At 42.1% G+C, this 14,242-nt stretch overlaps 1 protein-coding gene across 2 annotated transcripts in view; it reads right to left on the bottom strand.

Moving 5' to 3' along the window:
• LOC117295423 (phosphatidylinositol 3-kinase catalytic subunit type 3-like) overlaps window positions 1-13,072 on the bottom strand; it is an 82,246-nt gene extending 69,174 nt beyond the window's left edge. Inside the window, exons 1-2 of one of the 2 annotated variants that reach the window (XM_033778071.1) lie at window positions 12,770-13,072; window positions 1,870-2,037 (exon numbers count right to left, since the gene is read on the bottom strand). In XM_033778071.1, coding sequence (XP_033633962.1) covers window positions 1,870-2,037 — 168 coding nt within the window. In that variant the 5' untranslated portion in view covers window positions 12,770-13,072. Of the gene's footprint in view, window positions 1-1,869; window positions 2,038-2,391; window positions 2,508-12,769 lie in introns of those variants that run through there. The other variant, XM_033778072.1, reaches the window with a different exon arrangement.
• Window positions 13,073-14,242: the final 1,170 nt, after the last annotated feature.

Raw genomic sequence — 14,242 nt, 5'->3', positions numbered from 1 at the left:
GCAAAGTTTCAACTTAATGCAAGCTTCGCATCTATGCTTTTTCTTGCGGACAATCGACAGCGAGAAGAATAAGAAAAACCAAAAAAAAAAAAAAAAAAAACCGAACAAAATCAATGAGTTGTTCGGGCTGTTGCCCGAACACCTAAAAAGAAAACTAGATATAGTGTTTGTAGAAACAAACACTAGGTGTTCGGCTATTGTTGGGTCAGTGTTTGAATCAATGAAAAAAGTGTTGTTGATAGCTCGTCAAATTGCAAAGAAATCAAAACCAAACAGTTTTCTCGATGTGTAATAATTTTATGGTAAAGCATCAAAAAGTGTACATTTCAACCTAAATGCCTTTAAATAATGCCCTTTCAAAGCATTTTACAGGCACTTCCGGTTTAAAAAGGTCAAAAGGTCAAGAGAAGGTCACCAACATACCCATTTTTGTGAAGTACGTCAGGCCCTTTCATATGATGTATAGATCATCAAAATAGCTTTTGTGGTCGAGGAAATGTGAACTGATGAATAATGATGACTGGAGAAGAGACTAACTAACCGGAAGGGAAATGTTTGTTGAAAACGCCTTGAAAACAGACTACGTACGTAAAGCCCTTTCATATGATGTAGATTGTCAAAATAGCTTTTGTGGTTGAGGGCATAGGAACTTATGCATGATGACGACTGGAGAAGAGACTAACTGGAAGGGAAATGTTTGTTGAAAACGCCTTGAAAACAGACTACGTACTTAAAGCCCTTTCATATGATGTATAGATTGTCAAAATAGCTTTTGTGGTTGCAGCCTTATGCATAATGACGACTGAAGAAGAGACTAACCAACCGGAAAAGAAAAGTTAGTTGAAAACGCCTTGAAAATAGACTAAAAACGAAGCTATTTATAGGAGAATAAAAAAAAAAAAAAAAAAAAAATAATACAAAATTTAGTCGCCAATTGGTCTCCCATCCAAGTACTGACCAAGCCCGATTTTGCTTAACTTCAGTAATCGGACGGGAACCGGTGTTATCAACGCAGTACGGTCGTAGATAATGTACAATAAATTCGATTTGAACCAGAAGACAAGGTCAAAAGGTTAAACGCCTTGAACGAAGACTACTTTTTCGCGCTCTATGGATGATCACTGGAGCGTGACTCTCCCGCACAGCTAATACACTACACATTGTGTGTATGCCTAAGTGTAATGTTTATGCACATACCAACGGGGGATTTACGTTGTTCTTTAGACGTGAATTTTGAAATTTTCAACCTCTCTTTTGAGCCGGAAGACAAAATCAAAATGGGGTTATGTCTGTGAGGCGTTTACGGAGTTGTTAATGCCCTTTCCGATGATGTATTGATTGTAAAAATCCCTCATGTAGATCAAAAGTTATGATTTTTTGAAATAATAAACTTTGAATTAGTGTATCTCGTCAACTGATGACGTCATCGTGACGTAAAAACTTTTGCATCATCTACTGGTTATTGTCTACCTGTGTGCAAAGTTTCAACTTAATGCAAGCTTCGCATGTATGCTTTTTCTTGCGGACAATCGACAGCGAGAAGAATAAGAAAAACCAAAAAAAACACCAAAAAAACGAACAAAAACAATGAGTTGTTCGGGCTGTTGCCCGAACACCTAAAAAAACGAACAATATCGCCCGAACACCTAAAAAATTTACGAAAATAAGAGCTGTTTCGCTGTGCTGCGCTACGAAAAGGCTAATTATAAAAAGCAATACCAAAGGAAAAACCTTGTTCAAGACTAGCAAAGAATACCATGAGCATTTTGCATGGTCTATACAATGGTACTAACAAAAATGTTACTTACTTTATATTTTTGTAATTAAAGATTTACATCATTAGTATCAACAATAAGCCAAAAAACCAACCTTGATCAATGAAGAATTGAATCTTTTAAGCACCAGTTGATACATTTGGGTAACTCTTGAGTCAACGGTATCTTGATCATCAGACTCCACCAGAAGATACCAATAGAGGTAGTTTGCAAGTGAGTAGTTATGACATGCTCTGTCAATAAGAAAGGTAGCCAGATCCATCTGATAAAGAAAACAACACAAGTCAACTAATAAGCTAAATGATGTTATTAAGTTAAAGGCGACTATAAAATTGACCAAAATTTAATAACCATCTGTAACAACACAGGGGTTTGGTATATAAAAAAATATTTGTTACCTTAAGCACAGTTGATTAATTATCTTAAAAGTAGCATACAAATGTTGTGCGACACTGTAAACATATCTATTATACAGAGTTCTCCTTTCCGTTTGTTTTTTTTTCCGATCAGTTTATTATTTTCCTGTCATATATCATTGTTTATACATGTAGCCCTGGCGGCCTTGAACTATCATAATTGAAGTGATATGTTTCTAGGAAGTAATTAAGGCGATTACGATGGTTGATTTCCTAGCTCCTGACCAACGGTCTTTATTCTTTCATAACACTTAATAGAAGGGAAGATAACACAGTGGTGTATGATATACATGAGCAGGATAAAGTAGTCCCATATCACAACATCCCCCTACATATCACAACATCCTCTTTTGAAAGAAAGTAATTCGGGCACAAAAGTTAATTTGTGGTTATGATATACATGTATAATGAAAATACATTAAAAATGGTTGGATAGATAAGGTGTTTGTTTGAACATCCAGTTGCAATTTGAAATAAAAAAAATTGGTGGAAAGCTGTCGCATTCTGAATTGTTTTCTAATGAATGACGGTTAACTTCAGAACTAGGAATGTAACATAACTCAAACACACCGATGGTGTAGACAACTCAAACACACCGATGGTGTAACTTTGAACTTCAACTCATAACAACTTTTGAGATTCAAAACAACTTTTGATATTCAGAACAACTTTTGATATTCGAAACAACTTTTGATATTCAAAACAACTTTTTGATATTCAAAACAACTTTTGATATTCAAAACAACTTTACCACGTGTTGAGGTTGCTTTTTGCAAATTTGGCATACGCTCTTGCACAGTCTTGTATTTGCCTCCAGTATCTAGTTCGTCTGGTTGGTCAGCAAATCTAAGGCGCTTAGGGGTTTGGTCAAACTGTATACGCGTAGGCTGCGCAAAGTTGGCGCTTGCGCTTAGCTTAGACGCAGTTAGGCCTGGCATTTCGCGCAGGTGCGATCTGTTGCGATGAAGTTTGTTTCCATTTGGCGTCATGACCTCATATGACCATGGCTCTTTGCGTACCTTGGCGACTTCTCCTGGAAACCATGTTTTGCTAGGTGTGTCTAGGACCCTGACCTTCTGGCCAATATACAGTGGCAAGAGACTTGGACCGGCATGCTTGTCGTGGTCGTTTTTCATCTTGTCTCTCCTGTCCTGTAGGTGTTCATGGTTTTCCGCATGCTTCTGCATGGCATCGTATGGATTGTTGCTTGGCAGGGTTGTACGGATAGGTCGACCAAACATGATCTCAGCTGGTGCAGGTAGTTTTGCATCAATGGGTGTTGCTCTTAGGTGGAGCATAGCCATGTGGACATCCTGGTTTGTCTTCTGGCACTTTTTCATAAGTGATTTGACAGTTCGGACCATCCGTTCTGCTTGCCCGTTAGATCGGGGATATCTTAGCGAGGAGGTACATGTAGTGTGCTTGACTAACCATCTGGCACACATATCCTTATATGCGGTACCAGCGAATTGGGGCCATTGTCGGAGATCATTTCGACTGGGGCTCCAAGGAGTCCGAACGTGGAAGCCTTAGCTTGTGCAACTGCTGCGCTTGTAGTGGAGGTCATCTTATGAACCACTGGAAACTTTGAATGATAGTCCACAATGATGAGGTAATCCTGTCCGTTCAGCTCAAATAGGTCAGTTCCTAACTTCGACCAGGGAGTAGTTGGAATGTCGTGAGGTGCCAAAGGTTCCTTCTGCTGGCGAGTTTGGGTTTCTTGACATGGCTCACATTCTCCAACGAGTTTTGCTATATCTTCATTGATCTTTGGCCAATAGACTGAATTGCGAGCAAGTCGTCGAGTTTTCTCAACTCCCATGTGGCCAATGTGCAATCGATTGAGTATATCGTTGCGCATGCTCTCCGGTATCAGGACTTGTCGACCCTTGAAAACTACGCCACAAGAGATTCCCAGCTCGTCTCGGTATGACCAATAATATGGTCGCAAGTCTCGTGGGAGGCCCTTAATGGAATCTGGCCAACCTGCATATATGACTTGTCGCAGTTCCTTTAGTAGTGGGTCGTGTGATGTCTCTTCTTGCAGTACTTCTTGTTTGGCACTGCCAAAATGAATGAGGTCGATTACCTGTGTGACAGGACAGTCAGTGAGAGTCACGTCATCCACCTGGATGTCTAGGGGAACATCCTGTCGTTTGTCTGGATTTGGCAATCTACTAAGTGCATCTGCAAGTGTCATCGATGGTCCTGGTTTATATTCAATGGAGAAAGTGTATCCTTGAATCTTAATGAGCAACCTTTGAAGGCGCGGTGGAGCACTCGTCAATGGTTTGGCACAGATCGTGACCAGTGGCTTGTGGTCTGTGTGGATAACAAAGTCGCTTCCGAACAGGTACGTATGGAATCTGGTAATGCCAAACACTAGTGCAAAGGTTTCTCTCTCGATGTTCGAGTTGTTTGCCTGTGCCTGGGATAATCTCTTTGACGCGAACGCCACTGGCTTCCCCTTCTGAAGAAGACACGCACCAAGGCCTTTTTGGGAGGCGTCAACTTCTAGGACGGTTGGTACTGTTGGATTGTAGTACTGTAGGCATGAGCCTGCCCTTATGGAGTGTTTCAATGTGACAAACGAAGCTTGGTGATCCTCTTGCCAGAGGTATTGGACATTCTTACGCAGCAAGTCTCATAACGGTGAAGCCTTGTCCGCAAAGTTTGGAATATAGGCGGAGACGTAGGTCATCAGCCCAAGGAATTTCTGGAGGTCTTCCTTATCTTGTGGAGTCGGAATTGCATATATATCCTCGATTCGACTTGGGTCTGGGTAGATACCTACATTAGAGTATATAGAGCCAATGAAGTTGATGTGGTCCACCTTGATGTTGCACTTCTTGCTGTTGAAAACAAGGCCTTCCCGTGCCGCTGTTTCTAGCAGACACAGTAGATTAGCGTCATGCTCTTCCTCAGTCTGGCCGTAGACAGCAATGTCATCTGCAATCCCTACACAGCCAGGGACTTGGTCTGTGATCCCATCCATTCCTTGTTGGAAGTTGCTTGGCTGACTGCTAACCCGAAAGGAAGACGTTTAAAGCAGTACCTCCCAAAAGGTGTCCGGAAGGTAGTGAGGTCTTGTGACTCCTCATCAAGATGAACAGACCAGTAGCCCGCCTTCGCATTGTATTTGGAAAAGAACTTGGCGTTACTAAACGCAGGATTGAGCTCCTCCAATGTTGGAATTTTGTGGGGGCATCACTTCAGGCTATTGTTGAGACGTTTGGGATCTAAGCAGATCCGCAATGATCCATCCTTCTTCACGCTCGTGGTAATTGAACCGCACCAATCTGTGTGGTTTGTAACAGGACGAATGACTCCGTCTTTCTCCATTTTATCTAGCTCGGCCTGTAATTTCGGCTGGAGGTGGATACTACACTTGCGTGGAGCATCGATAGTAGGTTTTGCATCCTCCTTGAGGTACAAATGGGCTTCCCCCATGAAATTGCCAAGTTTGTCGAACTGCTGAGGGTACCTGGTCTTTAAGTCATCGACTGATCTGATTGGCATATCCAGCGTGGTTGGATGACATGCCTGGTGTGTCTCGCTGGGTGGTGCAGGTGGCCGTTTCAGTTGTGCTGGCTGGCCTTCTGGCACATAGATGGTATGGATGGTGACCATCTGGAGTTTAAGGCATGTTGGTAAACCGGCTATCGCTGGGCCTGGGACATCCACAACGTAGAACATCTCATCGTTCCAGAAAGACTCTTTATACTTGCACTTCAGGGAAATGCTTCCAAAGCATTTGATCTCCGACCCATTATAGGCAGTGAGCCTAACATTTATGCGTCTTGTTTGGCTTGACCAGTTATCACCATACATCTGCCTGATGGTACGCAAAGGGAGTGTGTTTGCGCTTGCCCCGGTGTCAACCTTGAACTTGAGTCGTTTCACACCATGGAGGTTCGGACACTCAACATCTATTATGCTGAAAGCTTCGTCGAGTTTATGTGGCTGTACGGGAGTCATGCTAAGATCGGAGATGTGGATTGCGTAAAGCAAATCAACTTGGCATTGGTCATCATCTTGATTGGTTGTTGCAGTGTATTGCTGAGCACGGTCGGCTTGCATGAGGTCAACTGGCCTGGAATCATCATGACTCTTGGATCTTGCACCTTTGTTTCTCGGTCTGGACGGCGATCTGCCTCGCGATGAGTGGCGCCGCCGCTGATTTGGTTTGCCTTGTTGCTGCTTACGCTTTGACTTACGGCAGCACTTGGCCCAATGTCCTTTAGACCCGCAGGCCTTACAGGTATCATTGTATGCGGGGCATTTGCGCGGCTGGCGTGTTAGATTGCAGTTTGAGCATGTTTTGCAGGATCGCTGCATAGCGTCGACTGAAGCGCTTTTGCCGTTGAGCGGTTGCAGGCATTGTTTGCTAGCAGCCATGGCTTCATACATGTATTTGCAGCCCTCGGCTAGGATTTCATCGACTTTGAACCCTTTTGGCTTTTCTAGCAACTCTTTCTGAAAAGAGTCAAAAAATGTAGAGGCAATTGCAAGCTCAATAATGCGCTCATCCAGTTCGGCTGTCTCAAAATCGCAATGTTTCGCTTTTTCGCAACACCTAGTTACAAAACCATCAATACTTTACCCATCCTTCTGCCTATATCTCATTAATTCCAAGCGATGGACACAGAAGTTTACTTTGACCTGTAACTGACCATCAAATAATGACCAAATTTTTTGAAGGTCAAGTTGATCCTCCTCAGTTAAGCTTGATGCGTTTAGCCTTTTAAGCCCTTGATTGCCCAGTGCGATTTTTAATTTTACAGCAATTTTAAGAGGGTCTGTTACCTCATTATCTAGCAAACAAAGTTTCATTCGCTGGCGGATCAACACAAACTCTTCTGAAATGTCTGCAGCACCCCAGTTCATCTCTGGGTATTTGGCCATTGTTTGATTGGGTGTACAGGGAAAATATGCATACAAAATGCATACAAATTGTAAAGAAGTAAAATATCACACAATTCTATATGATAGCAGTGAAATTATTACAGTAAACTCTACAATATTGGCAATGTTTTAATCCTTAGAGTCAATTAAATGTCCAGTTCAGTAAAATCAGCAACAGTTCTGCTGGAATGCACATAGTCAGGATACTATATTGAACCAATGTCATTGCTCCATGTCATCAAATTCCCAGTCTCCGGTGTCGGTGATCTAGTGTGACACGCCGCTCCGCTGTCGGTATCCTCGGTGGATGGTATAGTTTTGCGTCGGTTGTAGCTGTCCAGATACTGGGCTACACGTCACGTAAACACAGTTCAGTTGTTCAGTCTTCCCATCCATAAAAACGGTGATGCATAGTTCCGGCTGCAACGTAGGAGCGGAGTACTATCCCTTGATGTTATTTGGCTAACCCAAACAATTTCTTAGGCCGTGTCTGAAACGGCGACTTCGGCTACAGCTACGCCTAGATCGCGCGCGTCTGCTATTCTTCAACACTGGTAGACGGGCTGATCTAGACGTAGCTGTAGCCGAAGTCGTCGTTTCGGACACGGCCTAAGTCCAATGATGCGGATGAATACGGTCAAAGGTCAATCAATCTTGTAGACACGGTAGGAGTTACATTGTCAGAACTAGTTTAATCTCATGTACACTGGATCGATATATATATGATGGTGCGTGTGTCTGTGCATTAAACGAAGTAGTTCCCAAGTTTTTCACCAAAGTTACAAAAAAAACCAATGTAAATGCAAATTCTCGACCATACCGTGGTGGATAGTCCCTGATGCGTCCAGAGGATGGTTCTCAGCAACGTTGGTATGTGCTTTCAGTCAGTTTTATGTCCGACAGGCGATGAGAAATACTGCCGGTGACTATCACGTTCCACTGTACTGTACACAAGCGTTTGTGGTACATGTAGCATGCAACGATGCTGGCTGATTTACGTACGTGCAACAAGTCTCTCAGTCAAACTGCTGTGGTCAGTGTTCCTCTCAGAAATCTCAATGCTTGAAATATCTGTCGTACGGTGGGTAACGAAGCCAATGCTAAAGCAAGTTATGCTATAAGTCTTTTCACCGCTGCCACCATGAAGTGATATGTTTCTAGGAAGTAAAAGGCGATTACGATGATTGATTTCCTAGCTCCTGACCAACGGTCTTTATTCTTTCATAACACTTAATAGAAGGGAAGATAACACAGTGGTGTACGATATACATGAGCAGGATAAAGTAGTCCCATATCACAACAATAATAAACTACAGTGAAGCCCTGGATATCAGGGTCCATTTTTGGGCCAAAAATATCAAAGCTTCATAACTCAAATCTTACCTGAAAGAAACCACTAATTTCAACAGATTCACATTCCATGGCAGCAAAAAAGATATCTGCAATGGATTTTGGTCATTGTATACTCTCCACAAATCTTCATGAAATTAAGCAGCTCCCAACGTTAAGAAATTCCCATGTTTGTTCATATTCTCACAGGCTGCCGTGTGTACGCAAGATGCAAAAGAGTCATGAAGCGCAAATCTTGCGATGCTACATTGTTTAGTGCCTTTTCCTTTCCTGTATTATTTCCCCAGACTCGTCGTTGACTCATGTTTTTCCCATTAAGTGTTCAATCTGTTACTTATTCTTTGTTTGTCCAGTGTTTTCCATCAGTTTTGCATGGGTCCCGCTACTAAAAGTTCCATCCCCTTCCTGTTTTTACCTTGTTTCGTTTATTTTTCTCCAGTTCAATTATTTTGTTCCTGTCTCATATCATTTACTAGTGTATTTTCATATTTCTTTCCTGTATTATTTCCCCAGTCCCGTTCATTTTTCTCCATCATGTTCATTATTTTCTTGTCCTGTTTTTTCCGTATTATACTTACATGTATCATTAATTTATTCCGCCCCTTTACATGTAATTGTCCATCATTTGCGCATATTTTGCAATGTTCTTTGTTTTTGTGCGAATTCCTGTATACTGCAGGTCCTACTTCATGTTTTAGCGCAAACTTTATAGCTGTTTTTTTATTAAGTTTGTTGTTTATTTGCTTTTAGGGGGACAACAAAAGAGGTGTAGGTGCTGCTGGAGGTGTAGGAATACTCACAACTCCCTCCAAAAATACCCCAAATCACCTAAGGATACACCCGTAACAAAAAACATGTCTGTCTTTGCTGAACGCGTGAGAAAAGAGGACGAGTTGGCTGTGGGCAGGAGCAGGCTTGGAGGGTGGCCTCTTGCGGTACTATATTCTAGCTTGGAAATATGTAAATTTTAAATTTAACAGGTGAAGGAGTACAATTGAACCCTGAAGTGGACTAAGCATGCCCAATGTGATGAACCGGATCCAGCAATGGTAACGGTCGCCAATGCATGACCCAGTAATCAATCCGTTGGTCAGTTTAGTCCGCTGGATAAAAATAAACTTACCATGTGAACGCAAGCCCATTTTGGATCAAGTAGTTTTTTCTTTAGGACACCCGCGGCAGTCGGATTGAGGGTTACTTTAACTCCTTGTCTAAATGTACCCATAGTATAACAAACTGCCCAGGATTTAATACTAGTTTAACTCATCGTTTGAACGTACACATAGTATATCAAACTGCCCAGTCTTAAGATAAGAGGTAAATGATCTCAATAGGCCTCTGGGAGCTTGCTCTATGGATAATTTAAACTGCCGGCTTCTTTTCTTAAACAAGTTTTGAACTTTATTTTATGATTTCCACAGTTTGACATTTTTTGGCAGATCATGGGTACGGCGTAAAACTTGATTTGAATTGTCAAGTCCTTATCCCATTTATGACCGGTGTCATTGCGTTTTTTTGTACAATATACACAGATTTCTTATGGTCACCGACTAGCACAAGTCTAAACTTGTACCCAAAATTTGACAAGCTCTAAGTGTGGTGCATTGTGGACCGGGTTCATTTCAGGCGACGAGCGTGGACGACGAAAATAGACCGCCTGGGATTTGGAATGATTTACGGGTAAAGTCACCTTGTTTGTGCCGGAGACCATTTGCCTAAACTGACTCCAGTATTTCGCTTTCCTTTCGGAAATTAGACCATGACAAACAAAAGCTCTTTGACCGGAATACAAAAGCAGAGATTTTATTGTGGTGACGTTTCTCTGGTGGTTGAGTGGCTCAATTTGATAGAGCTGCTTATAACAAATAGGCAAAACATTTTGCTTTCAAAAATTGCAGAAATTGAGCAGAACACCTGAATTCACAACTTGTACATTACATGAGGCATGGTATTTGCTGTGTTAAGCTGCTTTTTGTGTAGTTTGGTCCTAGGCCAATGGATTTAAAGGAAAGAATCGCAGCGCTTAGGGAATTGTGCTTACGCTAAGCGTATTTAATAGCTTAGCAGGAAATGTGTTCTTGAGCGTCACAACAACAAAATTGCAAAATTCCCTTAGATGTGCTGCAATTGTAACTACTGGGGTTCTTAAGAAACAAAGTTGTTACTCTTTTTGTTACAACTTGATACAAAGTATAACACTTTAACATTTTTGCTTTGTATGCGACCACTACCCACATTATTGACCACATTTATTAACTGTGACTCTTTATGTTATTAAAAACCGCGTTTTTATTTACATCTTTGTTATAAGTCCTAAATTTAATCTAAACCAAATCTACCAGACTTGCCATGAGACCCGGGAGTTATATTTTAACCAGGCCCGTGCTAAGGCCGTGGTGGATGAGAGGAACAGGTCCACGCACTGATGCACTGATACATAGCTGTGATGTGCTCCGTTATGGGAAAGGCCACACTGTTCCAGAGGTTGACAACCGCTACAGGAAGGTCGGAGACTGGTTTGGTATGAACAGAATTTCTCCTTGTCTATAATGAAAACTACAGTCCTCGTCACCTCGCAGGTGGTCTGCAGATATCGGGCTGTTTACTCTTCCAGGTACATAGAGATCATGATATTCTGGCGACGCAGATAAGCTGCGATTAATCGTGTGACTCTTGTGAAAGCCCTTGGTGACGTGGAGAGCCCGAATGGGAGGGCCAGGAATTCCAGTGTGCACCCCTGATATCTGAATTGGAGGTTTCGAGAGTGCTCCAAGAGATTAGTATGTGGAGGTAAGTGTCTTTTAGGTCAGTTAACGCTGCGTATACCGCCTTAGGTAGAGATTCCAGGATCACTTTTAGTGTTTCCATCAGGGAGCACTTCGGTCTGATGAACCGATTGAGCGGTTTCAGATTGATATTGAGGTACCCTTTTTTGGGGGCATTAGGAGAACATTGAGAGGAACCCCTGGAGTCTGCCACTGGACCCCTGCCTGCTTTTCTAGTAGGGAGGATATCTCCTTCTCTAGAGCCAGGCATTTTTCCATGTTCAGCAGAACTGGCATTTCACGACCAGTGTGACCGATGGAGGGGTGCTCGTGAACTCTAAACAGTAGCCGTATTCAACCGTTGCGAGCACCCATGCGTCGGACGTGATCTCGCTCCAAGACCCTGAGAAATCTCTGAGGCGGCCCCCGACGGGTCACAGGTCGAGGGCCGAGTCAAGGGCAGGGTGTCACTGTTCCAGCCCCCCCCCCCCCCCCCCCCCCCCCCCGCCAAATAGCGGGTAGGCGAGGGGCCCTACCACCACTGCGGGGACGATACAGACACCCTCGATGTGTGTGTGAGTCAGTCGCAATTACCGTCTTGAATCACTTGTACCCAGCTTTGTACACATGCAATGGGACTTGCTACCAAAATTGGACGGAGCAGTTTGATTGGTTAAGAATCGTGAAAACATGAATATTCATAATACATCTTGCAGAGTATGGCATCATGGAGTTTGGTCGCCGTGTGTACATTGTGTGTTTATATACTCGGTGGTCAATCCAAAAAGCGAACTTACAGCATTTCTTCAGAGCATGGAGGTAGAAATAGAGTGACATGGAGCCCTGTGAAGGGTGAAGACAGTATAAAAAAAGCGCCATTGACCATGGGCTACAAAAACTGGGGGTTTCCGTGGAGCTGAATGGAGGCTGATAGAAGTGATACTGGTTGATAGATAGAGGGTCAGACAGAGATGCTTTCGTAAATTTACCAACTGGCATGACTGGGTATGGCTTTTTATGGGAAGTCGGCTATTTACCAGGTAGGTCTATTATCCATGTGTACTCACGAAGCTTTTAAAATTTAAGCCCAGATAGGTAGTTAAATTTAGTAAAGAATTAACCTAATTTCAAACTGACTTGCCCAATTTAACATTCAATATTATAATATATAATTTATAAATATATGACATACTAAAAATCTTTCAGCGATTTGCTGTTGATTTGTAATTGTAATGTAGACCCTTTCTACTATTCTCTATGTGTGGTAGACCCAGTCCCCAGTCAGCCTCTCCGGGCAGAGGCTCTGTATGTTATTTTACAATTTTGATATTTGCATCTTCGGTTCGTACTCTCTAGACACAAACATGCAAATAAAATTTTAAAAATGAGGAGAGCCACAGCTACTGGGTCTCCTGAAGTTTGTGATAGGTCGATTTATGATTGAATCATAGAGAAAAGAACTTTATTGACCCTTAAATTTAAAGAAAAAATCATACAGTATTAAGAAAACAATAGTGACCATAGTAATTAAAAGTGAGAGAACTAAGACACTACTAACTTTCCATTTGGAGTTGCATTCTTGCCCCTGCACCCAGTATGTCTTGCATGAATGGACAAATCATTGACATTCTAACCAAGTATGTACTTCATGCATTCATAATTTTTTAATTATTCACAATAATTGTCTACCCCACACTAGGCTCGACGAGGGACTTCTACAGAGTGCAAGGCCATTACAGTAGTCAGTTCTCCTCTCATTGCTTTGATGAAAGAAGTGAAAATGCTAAGACTTGAGAGAATGGAGTTAGAGCAGTACATTGGTGACCTAAAGGAGGATGCAATTGAGAGAGTTCAAGTACAACAAAGACTGCTGGTCTCTTCGCTTTTGCTCGTCTCTTTGCTGGTCTCTTCTGGCTCAGAAACCCTCCTGGGGCCCTTTGGCAGAAGTCTACTGACAATACATCATCCTCCTATGACTACCAGCCAAACCTTTTTGTTGACAAAGGTCATTGTGTAGCAAAATGGTCAGCAATTATAATTAAAATATTTGGTTAGAAAATACACAATACATGAAAATTTAAGGTGAGAGCAATGGTGAATCCAATTATCGTCTTTCACCTAAGTCATTGTTTTCTGATAACTTCTTTGTGCAATTTGCAAGGCACAAATGTTGTTATGTACTGGAGGAACAGTAGATTATGGTCGCAAGTTTTTTGTTTGTATGCCATGACGGTACATGTCCAGTTTGTGTATGTGGTTACTCCTTGTTAACAGAAGTTTTAATTGGAAAGCTTTCTTCAAAATCTAGGTAACCTTACAAGAAAATACATTTTCTTTCTCTCTATTTGTTTTACCAAAAAAGGGGAATGATATCTGTTGAGGTTGAAGCTTATTGGAGCTGCTATAGTCATTTGGCTGAACTACATGTACGCTCCCTTGTGTCGCGCAGTGTTGTGGGGATGGCTCTGACAGCAACAGCTTCTCCTGATATGCGGAAGACCATTGAATCATCTCTTGGGATGTCTGATGTAGGAACTTTAATTGCAGTCTCCCCAGAGCAAACCAATATAGTTTACTCTGTTGTAAACACTCATTATGAGTATTTGTTGTACTAATACAAGTTATTAGAATAAGGGAATACAGTACCGATTGAAAATAACTAGACGCCGTGCGATAAATTTAGCGCGCAAACGGGCGTGGAGGTTGGCGCGATAACATGTCTTGAAAAAAAGTCAAATAGCCGTCGGTATATTAACGCGTGACTCACGCGTGGAGTGCCACGCGCTAAACTTGCAAAACCCACGCGACATTTTGCGAGAATGAATAGTGCTTTGATGTCGCTCAATTCCCATGATTATCCCCATAATGAAGGTTGCTTTGCTGGAGTGTAATTCACCGTTATTACTGAGATTGAAGGATGCTTTGATGTTGCGTGATTCACCGGCGCCATACATGTGTAGTTGATTATTTTGGGTGTTCAAATAATGGTCTTTTAAAATGAAGTTGGCGGTCTGATTATGAAAAAAATTGA

This window comes from Asterias rubens, chromosome 10 (genome assembly GCF_902459465.1).
Source record: "Asterias rubens chromosome 10, eAstRub1.3, whole genome shotgun sequence".
Classification (NCBI taxonomy): domain Eukaryota; kingdom Metazoa; phylum Echinodermata; class Asteroidea; order Forcipulatida; family Asteriidae; genus Asterias; species Asterias rubens.
Note: the sequence above shows the minus strand (reverse complement) of the source record. Positions and strands in the feature narration are given on the sequence as shown.